This window comes from Morchella sextelata (assembly GCF_020137385.1).
Source record: "Morchella sextelata strain SCLS chromosome Unknown scls_4, whole genome shotgun sequence".
Taxonomy (NCBI): Eukaryota; Fungi; Ascomycota; class Pezizomycetes; order Pezizales; family Morchellaceae; genus Morchella; species Morchella sextelata.
In genome coordinates, this window is record NW_025408619.1 from 1,024,122 (window position 1) to 1,047,059 (window position 22,938).

At 49.3% G+C, this 22,938-nt stretch overlaps 6 protein-coding genes across 6 annotated transcripts; 2 read left to right on the forward strand and 4 right to left on the reverse strand.

Moving 5' to 3' along the window:
* Positions 1-248: 248 nt before the first annotated feature.
* H6S33_010188 (uncharacterized protein) lies at positions 249-1,463 on the reverse strand (the record flags this gene model as incomplete). The annotated part of the gene is made up of 3 exons (XM_044841545.1): positions 249-404; positions 487-853; positions 913-1,463. The coding sequence occupies 3 exons, from the start codon at positions 1,461-1,463 to the stop codon at positions 249-251; spliced, it is 1,074 nt and encodes a 357-aa protein (XP_044697331.1).
* A 2,397-nt stretch (positions 1,464-3,860) lies between these two features.
* On the forward strand, positions 3,861-6,134 carry H6S33_010189 (uncharacterized protein; the record flags this gene model as incomplete). The annotated part of the gene is made up of 2 exons (XM_044841547.1): positions 3,861-5,978; positions 6,057-6,134. 2 exons carry the CDS (start codon positions 3,861-3,863, stop codon positions 6,132-6,134), a joined length of 2,196 nt encoding a protein of 731 aa, XP_044697332.1.
* Positions 6,135-8,134: 2,000 nt separating this feature from the next.
* H6S33_010190 (uncharacterized protein) lies at positions 8,135-10,050 on the forward strand (the record flags this gene model as incomplete). Its single annotated transcript, XM_044841548.1, has 2 exons — positions 8,135-8,336; positions 8,393-10,050. 2 exons carry the CDS (start codon positions 8,135-8,137, stop codon positions 10,048-10,050), a joined length of 1,860 nt encoding a protein of 619 aa, XP_044697333.1.
* Positions 10,051-10,494: 444 nt separating this feature from the next.
* Positions 10,495-11,847, reverse strand: H6S33_010191 (uncharacterized protein; the record flags this gene model as incomplete). Its single annotated transcript, XM_044841549.1, has 1 exon — positions 10,495-11,847. The coding sequence occupies one exon, from the start codon at positions 11,845-11,847 to the stop codon at positions 10,495-10,497; it is 1,353 nt and encodes a 450-aa protein (XP_044697334.1).
* A 2,138-nt stretch (positions 11,848-13,985) lies between these two features.
* On the reverse strand, positions 13,986-15,056 carry H6S33_010192 (uncharacterized protein; the record flags this gene model as incomplete). The annotated part of the gene is made up of 1 exon (XM_044841550.1): positions 13,986-15,056. One exon carries the CDS (start codon positions 15,054-15,056, stop codon positions 13,986-13,988), a length of 1,071 nt encoding a protein of 356 aa, XP_044697335.1.
* Positions 15,057-17,718: 2,662 nt separating this feature from the next.
* On the reverse strand, positions 17,719-18,042 carry H6S33_010193 (uncharacterized protein; the record flags this gene model as incomplete). Its single annotated transcript, XM_044841551.1, has 1 exon — positions 17,719-18,042. The coding sequence occupies one exon, from the start codon at positions 18,040-18,042 to the stop codon at positions 17,719-17,721; it is 324 nt and encodes a 107-aa protein (XP_044697336.1).
* Positions 18,043-22,938: the final 4,896 nt, after the last annotated feature.

Here is a 22,938-nt window from a genome sequence, read left to right on the forward strand (position 1 = left end):
CGGTGCTGGTCCAGTTTGGAATTCTTATTTTAACACCATTAGAGTTGCGGTTATTAGGGTTGCCAAGGACTTGTCCAGGGGAGACGTTGCTGGCGGTGGCATACAGAAAAGGCACAACACAATTTGGAATTGTATCTTCATATATACAGTGCAATACATAAACATTATCATTATTGCTGCATAACTCATAACCAACGTCGATATTCATAAAGGAAACACATCCCAGATCTAGATCTGGCCCGAACAAACTAGACTAGAGAGCAAAAAAATAAGGCAGTTAGAGAACCAACAATAGCCAGTATGCTACCGGCTTGATTCGTTGGTGCGGAACCGGTGAATTTCACTGGTTCTACAGTCGTGTTTTTTGCCCAGCAAGATGGGGGAGCAGACATAGGTTCAATGACCTAAATCCATATAAAGTCAGAGAGGCGTTATAATATGGTAAGAGGAAAGGGGGGGGGGGGGGGGGGGGGGGTAAGTATATACCTTCTCGACAACATGAATCACACCGTTACTGACGATGTTGTCTGTCGTGATAACGCGGACACAGTTGATGTAGAATTCATCATCCAAAATATTTACATAAAGGTTCTCGCCTGATGCAGACTCAATGACATCGCCATCCTTGAGGTCAGGAGTGTAGAGGGCTTCGTTTTCAACTACGTGTCGTTGAATAGATGCGCAGTCCATGGTCGAGTTGGCTTCGAATGAGCCATCTTGAGGCGTAAAGAAGGTGACGTTCCCCATGTCATTGTATGTGTCTGCGAGATCGGCATCGTTGAGTGCACCTAAAAATTCGGAACCGTTGGTGCAATCGAGCGTCTCAATTATTGGCACAGGAACTGTGAAAAGTCTAAAACACAGTTTAGCATATAAAAGTCACAATTGAGCAGTGAAAGTATGCAAACTTACGTATCAACAACCTGGATAAGGCCCTGAGTACAGTGAATATCTCCAAACAGAATCTCCGACTTCGTCCCCAACCCTGTCGAAGCCGTGATTCCTGCCGTTGTGACGGTATCATTTCCAACCGTCAACTGTCTCTTATTCCTCCTTCTTGATGCATTATTACTTATCACCACCGTGTTTTTGTTGTCGCCCGACTTTTTGGCAAGCCGCTTCTTCTCCCGCGCATCGTTGAGGTCAACCTGGCCGTTCACGTACTGATATGATGCTTTGGCAACATCGTCTACGGCTCGACGGAAAATATTGCCTGTAGCTTCGTAGTATGCGTTAAGGGCATCGTCAGAGGGCAAGTAGAAAGTCTTGTCCCTTAGATCGACGTATGCCTTGTAGATATCCGGCCGCTCTTCGAGGAGTTGACCAAAGAGGCCCAGCTTCGGGGTTTGCTTGCAGACGGTCTTAATATCAAGATATGTATGCTTCTCAACCTCAGTAGGTTTACTGATGACCGAGGAAGCACTGGCGAGGAGAAGCGCAAAGAGGGATAGTGACTTGAACATGTTCCTTGCTTGAATTCAAATATTAATTTGCATAGAGAGAAGAGAAAGATGTTGATGCTGGACGCTGGACGCTAGCTATAGCAACTCGGATAAGGGGGCGTCTCGTGGAATTTAACGGGAAGTCTACTTACATGTACTTCAGCCTCGAGATTTCTACTCGGTATTGCTCCCCTTGCGATAATTCAAGTCATTTAATCGCGGGCGAGATTAGAATATCTGGATGAAGCTACCGCACTGCGCATGGGATATGTATGTCTCATCCTGCTCATGCTGGGTAAAGTGCATTGTACATACGCCACACCGGGGATATGCCAAAAAAGAATTGAGGGGGATAATTTTGCAAGTGACGTGTCGAAAATTACAGTAGGTACTCTTAGTCTATCGAATGGCGACATAGTGGAGATACTAGAGCACCGGCCTAGCTACAGGATGTATGTAGTATTCTACATACATACATGTAGGCACTCTACTCGGGGCAGGCAAGAAGAACCTGAAAATGACTTTTTATGGTAACGACCTCTGATTCGCGGCTGGAGAAAAGCTACACCAAATTGAGCCCCTGCTTGCAGCTTGCATTTTCAGGTTCTTATTGCCTGCCCCGAGTACCTAATATCTCACGCAGACTATATTAGCAGCATAGAATTGGAGTAGGAGATTTTTTATTCCTTTTCCAAGACAAATTGACCAATCAACAGGACACGGCGCCGGATGGGAAGTATATCTCCTGCGATTCCAATGAGTGTTTACCGATCAAATCCAACGAGGGTAAGAATTGATAAACACCGAATTGTTTCAAAACTATATCCGCCCTCTTATTTTCTGCTCGCCTAACAAGGCTTGCATCTGTTGTGAGTATTACTCGGGGCAGGCATGAAGAACCTGAACATCGTTTTTCTGGTAGCAACCACTTTGACCCCTGCCAGCGCATTTTTATGTTCAGGTTCTTGTTACCTGCCCCAAGTACAACCCCCGGCCAGCATGTAAGACATCTCGAGTACATATAAGCGCTAACCGAATCCGGTTGTCTTGCGGAATCTCATGAAAATGGGATAGCGTTGTTCTTAATTATCTTATCATGATTAGTCGATTACATAGTCTGAGTAGGTATGTGCTGTAGAGTCGCATTTGTTGGTGATAGAGTCTCAGCCAAGAAAGAAGTTGTACTCAAGAGAATTCACTAGAGTAAGCAGTGCCCGGTACCGGGAAGATCGCTGTGTACCGAAGTTAACGAATTCAAGTTGTTTACTGATGAATATTTGTGCCATAGAGTACAATTCATATATCAAGTTATACCTAATAAAACGTCACCAATAAGCACGGTTCAAGATCTCAGAAGATAAAATGGTCGATACACGATACAGGAAATGTATGCATACAAATATCACAGCACCTTGGCATGAATGTGCACTCATATCGACGGTACTACTCGCAGCTGACGGTTGGTGGGCTCTTAATTTTTACGATATACCAGGCCCAATATTTCTGTAACCATCGACATGTTGTTTACTCTACCCTATGGAACTATATATATACATATATGTAGGTACTCTACTCTATATCGACTACATGTACCTGCTTTAACCGGATCTTTTGGGGTTGAAAACTCCGAGAAAGGTGTTATCATTAATTCGGGGAACATGTGCTATTACGATGTTAATGATAAAGTCACGTCACACAATCGCCCACTGCAGAAGCCATTAACCCAGGACTCTACTCAGTAGAGTACAGTCGCAACTCGATATGCCGGATTGCCAAGATTCTAAAGATTTCGTACGGGATAGCAAAAAATCCGGGATAGCAAATTGATTTTGGAGTAGGAAAAATAATATTCTCAGAGGATCTCCTACGGGACAGCAAGGGATCCGGTGTATTGAGTTCCGGCATATCGAGTTGCGACTGTACACACACACGGGCAAAGGTTCCATATTATTTTTTCTTCCTCGTTTTGTCGACGATCCAATGATTCCCATCCGATGGCTGGATGGCTGGATGTCTACATGTAAGTACATGTAGACATGTGTGCATGCTAGCAGCTGGCTTATCTGCTAGTTCTAGAATAGGTAATTGAGGCACCTACTGGTGGAAAAGGCCTCTGCCATACATACTTAAAATGAGGGGTGCAGATTATTCAAAAGGTCCATGGTCTGGCCTTTTCCTCTTAACCTAAAGCTGGTAAAACCACGTTCACAAGTTTGCCCAAAGATTAGCCTAGGTAAGTTGACATGGAGGTCCCCAACTTCAACTTCAACTACAATTTCTCTGTTCCTAACGATCTGATATTTTAGGGGCACGGTACACATATCTTGCGCTAAGATGCAGATATCCTCAAAGCCTCAGGGCGCTGAGCTTTTTTCAGACCCACTTGACAATGCATATATACTGCACAAGCTTTTCTTGATGCCCTCTAATGATGGTGGTTTCCGAGGCGTAGGATTTACCGATCGCGAGTCCTTCTACATAGCTTCCGCCTACGCACTTCTCATAACTGCAATTTTTGGATCCCTCTGGCAATTTGCTACCTACTTTGCCCTTGTGTTTTATCCAACAGAAGACGGGAGGACCATGAGTCAAGTGCTATCGAGAAATAAGGGCCCGATAATAGCCAAGAAGAACAAAGATTTTGACGACTACTACCACACAAACTCTGCCGCCGAGGAAAAGCGCGACTCGTCGGTCTTGGGCCAAGATCACGGAATTGAGGATATCAAGGCGGAATTACTCAATGTCCGCCGACGAAAGGCTAACAGGTATATCGCCTTGGTAGCGATCTGGAACTCCAGCGATCCATATACCGCCATGGTGTTACTCATAAAACATGCTACGGTTGTTTTCAAATTCGATAGACGGGCGGGGTTGTTCGACGTTGCCATGATAGTAGTTGCATTTTCATTGGTATTTGGCGGAATCTTTGCCGGTGTCGTCGTCCCAGCCAATCTTGAACTGGGTAATGTGGCCCCAGCGAATCCCCAAAGCGTGTTTTTTGCAATACCTGATCTCAACAATACCGAGCAACAATCGGTGGCTGAACGGGTCAGGGCGCCGTCAGCTCAAAGGGCCGTGGGAGTTGTTGAGTATGCGAAAAACCAACTACGTGAGAGGGTGACATTCTATATCTCTGAGGACAAAGTTGCCTCATATCAATTCAACGTAACCGGCGTGGACTTTGGGTTACAACTCAAAGATGCTCGCAACTTCATGCTGAAAACCGAAGGAGGCTGCAGTTTTGATTATGAGGTATACAAGGGGCTGGACACTGATTATTATTTTGATCTCTATAATATATATGGTTCAAATTATTCTTTAAACGTACTTTCGGACGCAAACGTTGGCGGAAAAATGATTATGCCTAGATTGGCCGTTGAGTCCGATATGGCTGAAATATACAACAACCCAAACGGAGCAAAGTTAAAATATTATATTCTCCCAGACACTGTCGGCCGGTATAGCCACACCGCATCATCCGATCCATGGTACTTTACGGAACCGTCACCGCAAATTGATGTCGAGTATGGCTTTCCACCATTCACTATATCCACGGGGCGGCCGCCTCTCTCTTGCTGGCAGCAGGATACTTGGTCTTACAAAGGAAAAGAGGTCAATCTTCTTGACCTGGATCAACTTGGCCTAGATGTTCCAAAAATAATTACAGACGAGCTCTTCCGGCACCGTTTCATCAGACCTATGATATTTGATATCGGTTCTTCACTTGGATCCTCGATTCTAGTGATGTCAGCAAGTAGCTCGTACGGGTTACTTGACGCAAAAGCAGGTTCATACGCTGCAGACCTCGAACGCTTAGTCCTAACTTCATATATTGCGACGCAAGACGTTTTACGAGACACCGTCATGACACAATTTTCTCCCGATATCGGAATTTTTAATTCTGCTCACGACCCTACCACCGGCAAACCGAAAGAAGGTGTTGATAAATTTGTGGTCGTTAGCACCAAAGTCAAAGCACTCTCGCTCAGAGTTTTGATCAGTGTACCGGTCATCTACGTTTCCCTCTATATACTCCTACTTGTAACGAGATGCACCAGATTCACCAACAGTAATAGCGGCAAAATCTCTCGGTTCACTTTGCGGGCAACAGGTCTCCAGGCTATGCAATTGTACAGAATGTTGGATGAAGAGAAGTGTGGGGATCGGGACGATTGGTATGGAAGGTTAGATCACATGCCGTACATCCTAGACGCAAAAGTGGTACAGGGAAAACCAGAGAAGCCGGCAGCAAGAGCGAGGCACTCAGGAATAAGTATGTCTCAAGACGAGAAAGATTCCGAGATCTTTGAGGTTGGCTGGGGCGGGAAGACTGGCACGGTTGTCCCGGAGTCTCGTCATCCGTATCTATTCATTGCCCCCAAGGTGATACAAACTGGTACTGGCGAGTCAAGAAGGAATCATCTCAGCTTCGTAGGGCCAGTAAAATACCAGCTTAAGACGGACGAACGTGAATTCTCATACAGTGGCACGGGTAACAAAGCGATTGCTAGTGGACCAGCAGAAAAATCCGATGTAAGTTTCTAGCCCCATCCCGGATTCCACCCTTACAGCCTCTTCAAGTTACATGTGACCCACTAACATAACGTATAGGATGGGCCGGCCGAGGTATCATCGGATTCTAAACAGGCAACGGTCGAGACGAAGGAAACCTCGCCCAATTTAAACTAAGGCAACTGGGTAATTGACGATTTATGATGATGGTAGTTTATGTTTCACGAAATTAATATGTCCTGGAAACATTATTTTTCATCTATTTGTTGTGTTAGCGGTCTCTCTTCGCCTTCTCTTTATTTCACCTTAGTTTACGCCACCCGTTTTGCGCTTTCTATGAGATCTTACGAATTTCTAGGAGTTACTGCATGTACTAATAATGTTTGAGGCTGGAGTGTGTGAATTGAGTAGATTCAGGCGAGAAGATAGCCCTTACCCAAAAGGAATTAAACAAGACCTTACTTTTTTGTAAATCTATTCAAGAAGCGAATTATAAAAAGCCGTTGGATAAAAGCTTTTTGATGAGGAATAAGTATAGTGCATTATTCTACCGCGGCCCTCGTAATTAGCGCATCGGATAACGTTGGTGATTACACCCTTATCTCTTCGTCTGTCGAAAAATGCTGCTCACCGTAAATTTGGTGTCAAGCGTGTGGCTTTTTCTCACAGATATATCTCTTTATCTTTCTTATTGATTGGTTGATCTCTCATGACCCAAAATTGCGATCTTCTATTATATAGTGTGAGCAGCATCGACAGACGAAGGGATACGAATATATACAATTTGTAGGCACTTCCCTGGTGCTTATCAGTTCTTTATTGGTGTAGTTAACATTGATATAAACACTGACATAGTATCTCTGTATTTCTGCTAGATCTAGAAACGAGGGTGAAGAGGAAAGCTGGTCACGAAAAATAAATAGCATGCTATACATATCGAGTGATAGTTTGTGAACCTCAAGGCGAAAGACATTAGGCTCAACTGTCTCAAAGGCTCCACGATAATATAATACCATGCATAGGAAACGTTTAAACAGCAACCAAAGCTCAAAAGAAAGGGCGATTATATATTCCATGTCTGGTCTGATACACCAATGGAATTAAAGGCTTCCTGATGGCAGTGCCTCCGGAATATCCTTATCTCATGAGGGGTTCCCCGCCGAATACCGCCTGGGGCCGCCGCTTCATTCAGTCACAAGTATGTCGTATGGGGGCCACAACCGCTAAGCTCGAGTCTCCGGGTCTTGTTCCGACCTAAGCCACAGCCGCGTTGAGGACAGATTTCTTGTCTTCAATGTTTCGCTGACGTGGTCACTCATAACCTCTATATCTACGGAAATCCTCTTTCCACACCCTACGTCCTTTCGTGTCATCGTCTTTAGTCAACAATGGCACTGATACCATCCCACAAATAACAGCGGCAGCAACAGCGGGCTTTTACAGCGGGCTTTTACAGCGGCACTTTGACGGTTTGGGAAAGGCTGCATATCGTGATGCTTTCAAGGCAGGCGTCCTCTGTGAAGAATACTTCTCTAATCTCGTGGTAACAAAATAGAATCAGTACGGTACTTGGTCCATTCCTGTTTGCACACATATAAGCGGATCAGTGTAATTAGCTAACACCTTTGCTCATACCGTGGCAGAATAGTCGATTCATGCGTCACCACACGTAGATGCAATACCATCATGTTCTCCTAAGACTCGGTAGACACTGCATCTTCAGTCAACTTACCAGGACCATCGAATTCTGGAATCCCTATGTACATCACAAGCTCTCACTCGGCCTGCACCGCCACAATCACGTGAGAGCGGCGTCACATACTCCACCTTGTCAGGCTGTATCATATTATGCAAGCCTATTTAAGCCCCAAGTGAAGTCATTTTGATCACCGCCCCCCCCCCCCCCCCCCCCGAAGGTGTTGGTTTCCTGGTGTAACCATCATTGGCACCTTGGGCATATTACGACGAGTGGGCCGGGCTAAGAAGGCGTCCACTCGGTGCTCAGGAAATGCTGAAAAGCAATATGACTATGAGCTTTGTTATCCTCTGGCTCATTGGCTAAGTAGTGAGCCATATATATGTAGCCCTCCCCGCTCCCCCCACAGCGGTGGCGATGTGAGGACAGCATGAGTGTAAGCGTCCGGATCGTCAACAGCCTACGTTCCACTATGAGCGCGATGCCCCCGATACCGCACAGCGACCAAGAGCTCTCCCCCCATCTCGAGTACTACCAAGACATTCCGCGCGAGAAGCGCGTCCTCAATCGTGGAGCCTTTGTACTCCTCCAGCTTAATACCAGTACCCACTCTACTAAATTCGACTCTGATGCCGTGAAACATTTCAGAGTACACCCTCCTACTCCCGCCCCTACTCGTAGAAGTGAGTGCCTCTGCATCCTAACGTCGTGAAAGCGTGCAAATTCTCACATCAAGCAGAATTAATACTCTCAGCCCTGACCCGCTCGCACGGCCGCGGTGGTAACGATGCTCATGATGGTGCCAGAACGATGTTCCACCTGCCGCCGGAGATCACGTACCAGGTTTTGTCGTATCTTAAAGCGCTCGACGAACAGCGCTTGCCCAGCGACCCAATGCACCGCACCTACTGCTCCCTCTGCTACCTCAAAAACCTCCACAGCATCGCACTGGCCTCCCGCTCCTGGAACGGCCCCGCCACGGAGCTGCTCTACACAACGCTCAAGCTCTCCCTCGACGACGTATGCGAGTACCACAACCGCGGCATCGCCTGGGGCGACGGGAAATACTGGTGGGCGCGCCGCACCACATACCTCTCCCAGCGCTACCTCAAGCCGCTTCTCCGGACACTCACGGCGCGCCCGCAGCTGGCGTGTATGTTCCGCGTGCTGGAGATCGACATGCACCACCGCATATCGCTGGACTACCAGCACCTACCGCTGTGGACAAAGTTGATATCGTTATGCTCGGGGCTGGCGAGGGTCGTCGGGGACCCGTGTATATTTTTTGCGCCACTGGACCCGTACCTGGAGTCGCTGAAGCAGGATGCGCTGAACTTTATGTCGCGCGGGACGCTGTATCGCGGGCGGCAGACGCGGGTGCTGACACAGCAGAGGAAGTTGTGGAAGGTGCTGGCGGCGCATGGAGCGTGGGTGGAGTGGTCGTGGGTATCCAGTTGTATGGACATTCGGGTGCCGGCCTTTCGGAGATTCCACATGGGCTGGCAGGCGCTGCGGCGGCTGGAGATCTGCCAGTTCTATTACCCCCGTGCGATGGCGGAGGAGAGCGGAGAGGCGGAGAAGGAGGGCGGGAGGGCGATTGCATGCCTGGGGGTGCTGGAGTCGCTGTCGCTGAAGAGCTCGACGCTGCGGGTGCTGCGGTGCGTGCCAAAGGGGAGGCTGACGGAGCTGGGCGTGGAGATTGACATCGGAGATCGGGCAGGCCCGCTCCGGCAAGAGCTGACAGAGCTGTGGGTGTGGCTGAAGGCGGACGCGGAGGGCGGGTCGAAGCTGCGGAGCTTTTCAATATCCAGCGAGGGCCACTACGCACACATCATGGAGAAATGGCTCCCCCGGACACTGGCCCTCATGCCGGATCTCCACAGCCTGAGCATATCACTGCGCTACAGGCCCGACCCCGGCATCATCATGCTCAACAAGGACGATGCGTCCATGGCTGATCTCGCGCCGTGGCAGGCGGCATTCCCGCCCGGCACGAAACTGCAGAGACTGGTGTTTTTCTGCCCGGGCTGGTCGCACAACAAGATGCTGCTCAAGATCATGCGGCGGGGGGAGGTCTGGCCGGCGCTGAGGGAGATGGAGTACTGTCCGAGCACGGTGGTGACGGAGATTAATGTGGCCGAGTTCTTGGGGACGCCGATTACGGTGAGCAAAGCAAAGACAAGACAGGAGGGCACGGTGGTGGACAGCGAGTTGAAGATGGAGTGTCATCGGAGGGGGATGGCTGGTGTTAATGATTGGGCTGCCAGTGGTGGTGGTGGTGGTGGTGGTGGTGGTGGTGAGGATGGGGTTGCACGTGTGGGCACGGGCACGGGTGCGGGTGCGGGAACGGGTGTGGAGGTGGGGCGGGTGCGCATGAGGAAGGTGGGGTGGCAGTGAGCCGGTCATGTACAACACTTGTATTTTTTCATTTTTCTTTACTACTATTATTATCTTTTTTTCTTTGGCCTGAATTCCTCTTGCTATTTCCTATCTGAACAGTTTGTGCGCATTGTGTGTGTGTGTGTGTCAGTCAATTAGCCTAGCCATATATCTCTCTGCTGGAATCTCTCGCTATAACTATGAGCAGCAGCAGCAGCAGCAGCAGCAGTAAGTACAGTATCTGAAGAGCAATAAACCCCCCAGAGCAGGTCTATAAACCCGTCAAAAGGACCAGCTGCCACGGCAGTAGCAGCAGTAGCAGCAGTCGCAGTAAGTACAACTTAACCCTCTCTCCCACATATCATGAAGTATGCAACATGCCCAATGAAAAAAAGTAAAATAAAGAAAGCACGAAAAACAAGAAGAAGAAGAAGGAAGCCCATAACCCATACCCATGAAATTTCACTCCTCACCCTCACTACTGTCGCTATCACTACTACTATCACTACTATCGCTACTATCACTACCACTGCCCTCCTCCTCCTCCTCCTCATCTTCATCCTCCCCGTGCCCCAACGCCGCCAACACAAGCTTCGCCCTCCCCACGCCCTCCTTCTGACTAACCACATCCACCTTCTCCCCATCACGACTAATCGTGTCGCTCCCGCGCTTCACAACCTCGTTCGCCGCCTCCAGCAGCCGATCGCGCGCCGCCGCGCCCTGCACGCTCGAGATGTACCCGCGCAGCGCGTCAGCGTGCGTGTCGGGGATCTGCGCAGTGTCGAAGGCGTGCCGCAGGATCCAGTTCTGCTTGCTCTTCTCAAACTTCCAGGTGTCGCGGTGCAGGTGGTGGGCGGTCAGGTAGTGGAGGTAGGGCTTTGTGTTTGTGGTGGGGGCGGTGGAGGGCTTGGCGGGGGCGGCGGAGTTGGTCTTGCGCTTTTTGGGCGAGGGGGCGGTGGTGGGGTCGTCTTTCTTCTCGGTCGCATTCTTCTCCTTCTCCCTCTTTTGCTTGTCCTTTGACGTGGTGGTGGTGGTGGTGGTGGTGGTGGTGGTGGTGGTAGTCGCCGAAATCGCATCCTTCACACCCCCGACAGAAGCCCCAGAAGGAGCAGCAGCATCCTCCTCGTCGTCGTCGGTAAACTTCTTCCTCTTGCCCGTGGACCCGAACTTGTACTGTATCTCTGCGCCCTTGGGCTCAACGGCATCGTCGAAACCGGCGGGTAGCTCGTTGGCGGGGGGGTAGTTTGCGAGGTGCTGCTGGTACGAGTCGTAGTGCGCGAAGGGGTCGTGGTTCTGGTAGAGCGTCTTGATGGAGTCGCCGTCGGTGGCCTTTGTGTCGGAGGTGAAGGTGACGGATTTGCGGGAAGTTGGGGGCGCGCGCGGGTGGCGGAGGAGGAGAGATTTGGGGTCGGCGCCGCCGGCGGGTTTTGGAGTGGCGGTTGTTGTTGTTGTTGTTATTGTGGGGGTGGGTGTTGAGGGGGCGGCGGGGGTGGTGGACTCGGAGGTGCTAGAGGACTTTGATTTTTTATCCTTCTTCTTCTTCTTCTTCTTTTCCTTCGCTGCATCCTGGTCCTCTGCCGCCGCCGCCGGTTTGTCCGCCGACCCCGCCTCCGCCTTCTCCTTCTCCTTGCGCTCCTTCTTCTTCCGCTTGCGCTCCTTCTTGTCCTCGCTGTCGTCCTGCGCCTTCACCTCCGGCACGTCCTTCACCGCCGCCGCTGGCACCACGTCCTTCACCTCCGGCTCATCGCCCGCCTTCTTGAGCTTCAAGCCAATCTTCTTCCACGCCGGCACGTGCACTGCGACTGTTGTTGACATTTGCTGGTCGTGGGTTGGTGGGTTGGTTGATGGCGGAGGGCGACGCGTGCGGTGTTCGGGGGTGAGGAAAGGCGAAGATGTGAAGAAGAGTGGGAAAAAGTTATGCGGTGTGCAGGGTTGGATAGGTGGGAGGTGGTGTACGCGCGTGCTGCGGAGGGCTGGGAATGGGGTGGTCTGTGGGATTTTTGTTTGTTTGTTTGTTTGTTTGAGGGAGCGAAGGAAGGAATGGTCGGGGAGATTGTGGTGGAGACGGAGGCGGGAATGGTGATCTGATGGGCGATAGCGGGTAATGGGCGGTGGATGGCGTGGTGGTGATGAGGGGTGCGCTGCGTCATGGCCATCACTCGGTTCGAGGTGGGAGGGAGTGAGTCACGCTGTATCACTCGGCGCGATGTGCCAAGTGGTGATATCTCGGCGCCAACCCAGCCCTACGGTACTAGTTCTTGTCGATTTTTCAGTCGGTGGATGGAAGTAGCCATCTCATCCCGTACTTTCGTCCCCGTCTCGTAGCCATCAAAGTCTTGAAGAATAAGTATCGTAGAGATGACGGACTTAGGCCTATCCTGTAGCTACGCTTGTAAAGGCATTCAAGCTAGCCAATGCCCATATATACCGCAACCCTCCGGCAGGATAGACGCGATAGACGCCCAGGATAGAGAAAGGAGGGTGAGTAAAAGCTCAACCAAGAATTCCGCAGATTTATCAGTATCGGATCCTCGGTCCCCATCCTCAAATCCAACCGAGGGTGGCATGCTGAAAAGGGTGGATGGGAGATTGGCACCGGGGGGGAGGACCGACCCTGGCCCCAAAACTAGCTAACATGGCCCCAGTACACATGCTTCGTTCTCGTGGGCCCGTGTCGTATTGCGTCGTGTGGTGTCCTTACTGGCATCATCTATCCCATATCGTGGACCGATTACGGAACACGTGTACACTTCAATAGCGGGTAACGGGACAGACCCAGCAGAGAAAGTACAGCTCATCATCGGCAATGCTTTGTTTAATTTAAGAGATATAGAAGGAATCCGGCGTCTCTGCGCAATCGTTTTCAAGCTGGTGGTGATCGGATTCGTCTAGCTATCTAGTACGTGAAATCTGGATTAATCTCTCGGACGAGTGGAGGATGGAAGGAACGATGGTTCAATTGGATTAATCGGTCGCCGCAGCCTTACCTTATATACAGAGCTCTAAACTAACACATACATTCCTTAACCGCTTACAACCATGTTACCGTTGCAGCGGGTTTCAACACCTGGTCCGATGCTCTGCCCCACAACGTGTAGGTCAATGATTGAGAACGCAACATAAGGTGCCAAGTTGCACATGAACGGACCACAGAAGTCTTGGAGGGTACGTTCGATCTGCATATTTGGGGACGACCGTTAATTAACCCAATATTATCTTGCTGGTGTGATTAATTCAGGAATACCTGCAATTCTACTTTTGCAATATACATACCAGTGTAGCATCTACTATACTATAAAAGAATATATGATCTGAAAAGGTTTCGCTAAACCGGCCTAATCCTACATCCGGCCCTGACCATGGGGAGACCAATTGGCCAAATAATGAGCAAGAAGCTAAGATAGTTCAATCTGCAATTGTAGGCTGGCCAGAGAGAGCTCCAGTCAATATCACACATACCCCATTAAGGCCCTCAGACCCCTCAGAAAAAAGAAAGAAAAAAGAAAATAATGGGGGCAATAAATACACAAAAAGTAATGCTGTGACCATACGCCCCTCACGGGCTATAGGCCCTAATTCGCGGTAGGATCTTAGTTAGATCACCCCCCGGTATATCGGACTCTACTCCCCGTTACATGCCGTACACCCCAGAGCATTACTCCCACCCCCGGAGTTGAACCAATGACCTAATGAAGGTTATGGGAACAACCCACTCGGTGTAGCAAGACGAGGCGTCTACCACTAGACTACCTCGCCCACACAACTGTCAAAGGCCGGGAAGTAATATTCAACGGAGGGAGGGCAAAGTGAGCTATGGGGGCACCTAACCCTGCAATCACAATCCACCACGACGTATATCATGACCCACTGGCCACCCTCTTGTTCTAGACTTTACATACTCATCACAGTTTACATACAGCCCCCACTACCACCAGCAGCAGCGAATCCACCATCTACTTCAGCACCACCCTCTGGCTCTTCGCACCCCCATTATCATACATGACCATCACATGGCTATTATCAATCGTCATCAACCCCGGCCAATTCGACTGCACGCCGCCCACCGTCAACTTATTCTCCCAAGTCACCGACCCCTCCGCCATCGTCGCCGACACCATAATCTTCGCCGCCGCCCCACTAACCCACTGATGCAGCCCCGTATCCTCATCCGTCATGAAGCTCACTACCAGGTTCCCACCCACATTCGCCACCTGCGGCGCCCCAGCGTTATTATTTGACCCCGTGGCCTCAAACACTGCCTGGCGGTTCCCCCAGCTTGCGCCGTCGTCCGAAGACGTGACAGCCTTGATCTTGAACGGGCCCGTCGCGCTGCCGCCCTCCGTGGTCTCAAACACGGCAATGAGCCTGTCGGTGCCGTCGTTGAACTTTGCGACGCCCACCATGCCGTCGCGCGAGGTGATGCCTGAGCCGGAGATGACGCTCGAGGCGCTCCAGTTCGCGCCGCCGTCAGACGAGAAGCGCACGAGGTTGTCCTGGTCGTCTGAAGCAAGCTCGCGCGAGTAGTACATCTGGATGCGGCCGTCGTTCCCGATGCGCATGAACGGCTCCCAGAGGCCGTTGGGCGGCGAGGCGGTCTCGGGGGTGCTGAGGTATGCCCAGGTCTTGCCGTTATCGCTGGACACGCAGACGGTGATGCGGTAGATTGTGTATGCGCCGGCGGCGTCCTTGGAGTGGTTCCTGAAGGCGCAGAGCATGCGGCCGTTGGGGAGCTGCAGGAGGAAGCCGTTGTCGATGTCGCCGACGCCGCGGGTCACCTCGCCGTGGGGGGTCCAGGTGAGGCCGTCGTCAGTGCTGCGGACAATGGTGATGATGTTGGTGCCGGAGGAGAAGGTGGTGGTGACTCCTAGTAGGGAATTGTCGCTCAGGCGTGTGGCCCGGGGGTAGGTTCCTCCGCCCATGGAAACGGCGGCGCCATCGAGAGAGGGGCTGGCGGCGTGGGCGAAGGTGGTGAAAAGTAGGAGGGGGAGAAGGAGAAGCGTGAAAAAGGATTTTATAGTTGGCATTTTTTGAGGTGAGTTTCCAGAATCTGTTTTTGGAATATGCGGAATTGATAATGGGGGGGGGGGGGGCTTGGGGCTTCTTTATAGGCATTTAGCCCACTGTTATTGTGGTTCTATACCATCTACGTGTAAATGACTACATAGTTACCCCTGGGGAATACCGACATGCATGATTGATACTTCTACTAAAGTTAAGGATCATCATGCGGGGTTAAATTATTGGTCCTACATCCGGGATAACTGCTGTTTTTATCCCAGCGGATAGACAGACAGAGTGGGCTATGCAACCTACTATTCTATCCGAATTCCGAAACTCGAGCGGGCTGTGCAGTTAGAAGTGCGTATCCTCAGCGATCCTTTATATTGAGATCATTGACGGGAATTCTTTTTAGTAACGATATGTACCAAAATACTTGTAATATTACTTGTGGTTTAGGACGCACCTTTTGGGACATCTATTATCACGTCCCAATACCCCTGTTAGTCTACCAGCAAGCTAAACTTCCTCCTCTGGAACCGGCAATTATAAACCCGACATGCACCAATCCTGGGGTAACGCTCATCAATTACTCAGAGTAGAGCTCTCGCTAGTAATCAAGCACTCACCCTGCCAGTCTTCCATCAAGACTTCACGATAACTAAACTTAAACCCACTTAAACCCCCTGCCTCAAATACCTGCAGGGATCTCCTATACAGACAGGCACAGCAATAGAGTAGCCCTAGTACCTGTATCACCTTCTCAAGGTCTACCCCATCCACACGATAATAAACCCACCGGGCCGGTCGTCTTTTGGCGGGAAATTCCCCGAGGAAAAGGTGTGACAAATCCGAGTGATGGCCTGTGATTCGATTAGTCGTTGTTTCAACCGCCAACATAGGGGCATCGTGTAAAACTTGGGATTTGTGGTACTGAAGAGAAATGAAGAGATTTCTTACGGGAAGGAGATAATGAGGCAAAGGGCCAAACACACGGCCTCCTAAGTCCTAAATGTGTAGATCTAGAACACATCGATCTCGCGCTACTAAACCCCGACCACCGAGCCCTATATCTCTCCCATACCTACCGCATCCCTTTCCTTCTCCTCGATTTTGCTTTCATTGCGGTATGCACTAGTGTATCTACCGAATTTTCTCCCTAGAGGCGCTTCATCTTTCGCTTGGGAATCATAAGGCATCACTCGCTCGGTGGTATCTTTAGACTTTAAACCAATTGATGCGGTTCGAGCTACAGATCAACTCAGTCAGGAAGTGAATGTAATCTCGATGAATCTTGGCGGCGAGCAATTGGAGAGGAGTCCTTAAAAGAATCTCCGGTGCAAACCGATCGCGTTCACCCCCGGACGTACCTAGCCACGAGCGCTGCGGGCCACCACTTTCAAACACTTTCTTGCACTACGGCCAGTTCCTCGCATAAAGACTCGTTCTCTTTTTTATGCTTTCATGCGTCTGCTGGAGTATTAACCATAGCTCAAGACGCTGCAGCTGGGAGAGCCTGATCCCCTCATCCGCTGTCTTCCAGAAAGGAAAATAGACGAGGAAAACAAAATACAGGACTAGCCGCGGCGAAAGAGAGTGGCGATAGCGTTCTCTACCAGATCACACTGCCGGCCTGTTGGATTCGATGGACGGTTTTGATGTGTGGTTCATTTTGATTCACTTACTACATACTCCCCGTCGAAAGTTATAATAGTCTGTCTCTTCAGTTTTTGGGTTAACATTGCCCCTGTCAATCTTATGACAGCACGTGTACCGCTCTTCGAAAATACTAGGTATCATATCAAAATGCTTGGAATCGGTCTGTGTCGAATGCATCTTCTCAGAGATTACATCGTACCTAGAGTGTACATCTGGAGGACAGGCACGCTTCATTACAGCCGTTTTCATAAAACTTGGCCGGGCGAACTTTCACACGTACATATTGCCTTGTTAGGGAACCCTTTGGGAAGTATAATCTCAGATACTTGTTTAGGCAATATGAATTGCCTATCTGAGTAATCGGTTTGAGGTACTATATAATGTGTGTGAAAGTTGGCGCGGCCAAGTTTTATAAAAACGGCTGTAAGGTACTAGCTTTTCGAGTACCTTCATGACGAGCCAGCGATTGAGATTCAAAGTTTAAGGTTCCGGCCTAGAGCTAGGTTCATCGCGAAAATTCCAAAGGCTCTTTTCTTCAGATAAAGCGAATTTACGGGTCACGTTCATTGGAGGGCCCGCTTCATAACTTATTGAGATTCCGAACGACTTACTAACCGGGTAGATTCCATTCTTATTAGTGAGGAAGGTGGCTGTGTCCATCACAGGCCATCACTCGTGAAATAACTGAATTACAGGATTGATTGGTTGATAATTCATTAATTGTATACCTGAATTACAGCATGAAGGGTAGCTACCTTAAAGGCGCCTACATATCGGCGAAAATTGAACCTTGGAACCATCAGCTGGACCGCTATAAAACCCGATCTTTCTCCGTCTTCATCTCTCCCTTCTTCTTCTTCCAGAAACATAGATGAGGCCATGGGGATAGGGGCCATGGGATAATTGTCCGCTTCGCGAGCGACTCTCCCTCCCCCTCACCTAGTCCTTTTTCTGTGCTTCCTCCGCGGGGAAGAAGTACAACTTCCCCTCCGTTCCTGGAGCCAGCCCAGCAATGGAGGGGTACAGCTTCTAGTGGCCCCTGGGCCTGACCTCAGGGGCCATCTTCCCCGGCCCGTGTTTGCCCCTCCATGAGGGGGGTAACACAACTTCTGTTGGTCTCTGGGGTAGGCCCCAGAGACCGACTTCTTTGGGCCACTGTTGCCCTCTGTGGAGGGGTAGCAGGGCTTCTGTCGGCTGGTCCCTGGGCTTTGTTCCAGGAATCGCAACCCTCAGGCCCTCCGATGCCCCTCCACAGAGGGACAACGGGGACTCTGTTGGCCTCTGGGTTCTGTCCCAGGGGCCGTATTCCTTCTCCCCGCTGCGGCCCTCTCCCCACGGGGAGGATGACCCCATTGGTCCCTGGGCTCTGCCTGAGGGACCAGGCTTGGCCCGCTGTTTCCCCTCTACATGAGGGATATGGTCCCTTTTAGTCTCTAGGTTATGTTCTTGGGGCTGAGAGGGGCCTATATACCCCTCCGTCCCCCCCCTCCACCGCTTCCCCTACCATTGTTCTCGTCCCCGCTGTTGCTTCCTCTGTAAAGAGGAAGTATGACCCTTACTTGTCCCTGGGCGCTGTCCGAGGGGCCGAAAAGGGTCCATATATTCCACTGCCCTCCCCTCTCGTCGAGTCTTTCACTCTCTCGAGCACCCATTTTTTTTTTTTTTTGCTCCTTCTACTTCACTCCTCGCGGGGGTTGCACAGTCCCCTATTTGTCTCTGGGTTTATCCGAGGGACCGATAGGAGGCTTGCATCCAAAAGTTCTACCTTTTGGGGTGGCTAGCGTCCAGAAGACAAGGACGCCCGCATAAGAATACACTCGGCCCCTTCATAAGATATCACTCGCATAAGTCTTGGGCCTGGGCTCATGAGAAGTGACGAGACGAGCCTAAGCGATCATCGCTATTGAATGACATGGGGCAAGCCTGTGTCTCTATGCAAGCTCATAGGAAACATTATAGGGGTTCTTGAAAGCTTCAGGGGCTGTTGAGGTTTCCCTCACTCAACCAGGTAACTAAATATTACCTCTGTAGATATATTCTAATGCGGGCTTGGTGGAGCTGGTTTTCCCTCCAGTATCAAGAACTAGGGTGGTTTTGCTGCTAGATGAGTTCCACAGAGACTAGATAATTCACGTCTCTCTTGAGGTAGGTATCTCGAAGCAGGGCGCAACTCTGCCTGAGACGGTTCATGGGCTACGTACTACACTAGGCTATCACCTCCTAGCTTTATGAACTCGGCTCCATCTCAGAACATTGAACAAGGAGTGTAATATTCTATGACTTACGTTAACTATAAGAATAAATGAAATAACCTATGTAGTTGAAATCGTGTGTTATGTTGTCAACCAAGATCAAGAAAAAAAATGCCTGATGCGAGTGATGTCCTATGCTTAAGGCCACGAGACTATCAAAAATGCCACGTACATGGACCAGGGATATATAGAAATTTGTCTTTAATTTTGGTAACGTAGAATTAGATTGTGGTTTTCGGAAAGGCTGGTCTATTCAATCTATGCATTCAATCAAGTATATAATTTCCACTTCTCAGTCATAAATTGTATATAACGCTTCACAGTCTGAACTATATAAGGGAGTTTAAGAAACTAGCTACAATTTGCAATGACTTAATGCTTCTGTCTTGTGAGACTAATACTGTAGAGATATAAGCAAGGAGTTGAATATGACGGCTATAATCATTACGAGTCTGGACCGAAGGTCCATTCAGAGTATGCCATTTGTCATACTATAAGGTCACCTCTATAATAGAACCCGTATACCTTATCTGTGAGGTAGCTATTGTATGAGAACCACTAACACAGTACAATTTCTGGGCTCCTGCTCCTTCTCTCTCTTCCGCATCGCGGTCATGCCTCAACTAGCTCGCTCCAAGAACACGGGCCTAATTGATAGAGTGGCGATGCAATGATCAACAATCATTGGTTTCGTTAAAACGCTATCCCTGAGCTAACCGCTAAAGGTTTCTTAAGCATGAAGTACGTGGCCGCAAAGATAGCATGTTTGAGCGCGAATTAAGGTTATAACAGAACTTCTCGTGCGAGAGATTTAATCTCCCGATGGTTCCCTGTTTCAAAACTGCTCGTGAACATCCTTTGAGCTTCTGCGCGGATATTCATTAAACAGGTGAGTATGATGATAACTCTCATGGTCGAGCTTTTGCCTATATATATGTCGTTAATAAGCATGTGCAGGTCACATATCTCATCCGCTCCCCAGATCGCGTATGCGATGCAATGGCGACATTGATCCTCGATGGAAGGATATTATGTACAGTCACTGTACATATTGCAAAGGGGTAAGAAAGCAAGGAAAGCGACATTCCGTTTGCTTTTTCCAATAATGACGAACAACTAGTGTCCAGTAAGGAATTGCAATGATCGAGCCTCTTTATTGATAATACTACTGTAGTGAGCAGTAGAGCAAGATCCTAGAAAAATATTCCGAAAAAATGATTCACGGAGACTAAGTGATGGCCCACTATGTGGGGGCCAAGGCAAAAAGAGATGTTTCGTAGATCGTCCGTATGTACGGTTGAGACATACAGCGAATCCAGGCCCTTCCCAGAGCAACGTCCCCTGCAGCAAGCGACGCGGCTAGCATTTTCTGGAAGAGGCTTACTCTCTGATGTCAGGAACCGACACCCTATCTGATAAGGAGGACATACGTGAAAAAGCTATTGATCTGTGAACTCGGGCCGAGTGGGTTCGCAATTGATGAACCCCTGATAAAGGAGGGCGGGCTCAGCCATGGCCCATTCGGTCTCATAGTTGCATAGGAGGTTTCTTCGACTAACCATAGGTACAGGGCTCCTTATACACTTGCGTATATACTTACGATTTAGTTAACATACATGATGGCTTTCCACCTCCTTCACGCACTCGGATTCGTATCTGGAGCTGAAAAGTGGAATTCCAAAGAAAGCCGGGGTACGTGCATTCATATCTGTTCGCTTGTAATGTTAACTATTCCCGTTCTTAGGTCCTGTAAAGCCCCTGAAGTAGAAATAGCTTATGCGCTTGTGCAAAAATAAGTAAAAAGGTCGGCAAATTACGTGCATTTGAACCTATCACGAAGGAACCATGTGTTTCATGAGAGATCACTCGATAAACAGGACGAAACTCCCCACGCAACCAACGATCACGTTGACATGATTAATAACCATGACCTGCGCAATAGATAGTGGCGGAAACACATCATGCGGATGCATGTACGTAAGTGATTTGTACAAAGGACACAAAACAACTTCCAGAACAGATGGTATGGTCTAGGAGGTTTAAACACCTTATTAAGATTTTGAAACGCAGGTCTGAGTTAATTCGGCGAGCAAATTTTTGTCCTACGGCCCTCCCTATCGGTGGTCTGAGTGGAAATGGCCATCTAGGCCCAACTTTGGATGAACAGACGAGTGATGGCTTATGTCCATAACACAGTGAAACCTTCGGTTAATCCATTTAATACTCGAGGTTGTCCAAGAAATGGATGGGTAACCACGGCACATCACTTAATCCCCGTGGAAGATATTTTGCAATTTAATCTTGTGATTAATGCTGTGAAAGGGTCCGATATATTCTACAACTACAGCTGTGACCTCAAGAGAATAATTTACCCCGCTTTTGATTTTTTTCACTATGTGTGACGCTGACTATTGTAAGGCCACGGTCGCAGAAAAGACTAAAAAAGATTTGCTTAAGCACTCCTGACTCCTGAGAAACAGCTAAATATACTGTATGTGCTAGGCGGCTAGCTTATAGGTGTCCGGGTATCCCGTGGAGCGATACCGCTTAACCGCCAGTAAGGGTGGCCGTGGTTGATATGGAAGGGGTTGGAAGGGGAAATTCGATTATTTTAGGTTCCTCGATTGCCTCAGAGAAAATAACCTATATATCGCGGCCCGGGTGGCAGCAGCTAGAGAAGGCCAGACATTTTCCGGGCCCAAGCTCAAACCTTGTGTTTCGTTTTTCGGCCGTCCTGCGTTTCAACTGGACAGGTGGCCAAAGGCATTTTCATAAGCCTTGTTCCTCTCTGTGTTGTCTAATCTGGTTTCTCGATTAAAATCGGACGAAGCTCCCCCTGGTCTCTATCTAGCTTCCTTGTTAGACTCAATCCTTGGTTAGCGGTAAAAATAGTGGAGCTGGGCTCTTGTAGATAGGATCTACCGTACTTATAGGTCAATGTTGAGAAATGGTTTCTGTCGATGTTTTTCCTTTCTGGATCAGGAATCAATAGATCGAATTTGACTGATACCTGTCCTACCGTGTACCGCGACCTACAGCTAACTGCCATGGTTGTGCAACAACTGGCACTGTCACTGGCACTTCCGCATTGTCTGGGACGTCAACTATGGCCGGGGCTGATGTCTAAGATCTATTTTGAATGCGAGCTTAAGATCCAGGGGACAATTCTGCCTGCTTGCCTGGCTGACCAACCTATGCGCCACTATCATATCAAGGAGAAATGTGCTAGTCGGAATCCACTCGGAGATAAAAGATTGAGGTCTTAGCAGTGAAAGGAGCCAGGGATTGGGATTAGATATGGTAGGGCAGGGTAAGATAGGGATATGGAAAGATAGGGTAGCTGGTAAGGGGGAGAATCTGGGGATCTAATTTGATTGTCGCAGATCCATGAGTGATAGTTCATGATGAACCCATGCAATGATTAGTCGCTGCTCTCGACCCGCGCCATATTGGGGTTGATTCATCCAAAGTTATTTTTTCCCTTTTCCTTTTCGCCACTTGGAACGACGCTAGATACCGAGAGGAGTCTCAATTAATTGCATACACGGTCCACCTGGCTTAATACCCCAACAGTGCAGTCAAATAGGCGAACTGATACTGGGAATGAAAAATATTCGACGTCCGCATATGTACCTGTACGAACTTATAAAATCTTCAGCTTTCCACCCAGGTAGGAAGGCGGGCGCACTTTAGGCACACATCCGGCCCAAACCTTAGGTACCTCTCCCCATCTGCACCCAATCGCTGCTTTAGCACCATAGCCTCATGATCAGATGTCTCCAGGACCCTCGTTGTCTCAGTCACTCACTACTCTCTCTGTAGTTAGCAGAGAGAGGAGAGGACGGGCCGGAAAAAAATTGTGTGCAGATAGCTGGCGTATGTAGCCTGTAGAGTATGTACATATGCCGCTGCTGGGGTCAAGGATGGTGGGATGTGCGTGCGTTGTTGGTCTGTGCACGAGTGATTGGGCATGAATGGGCGCGCCGCAACAACGGCC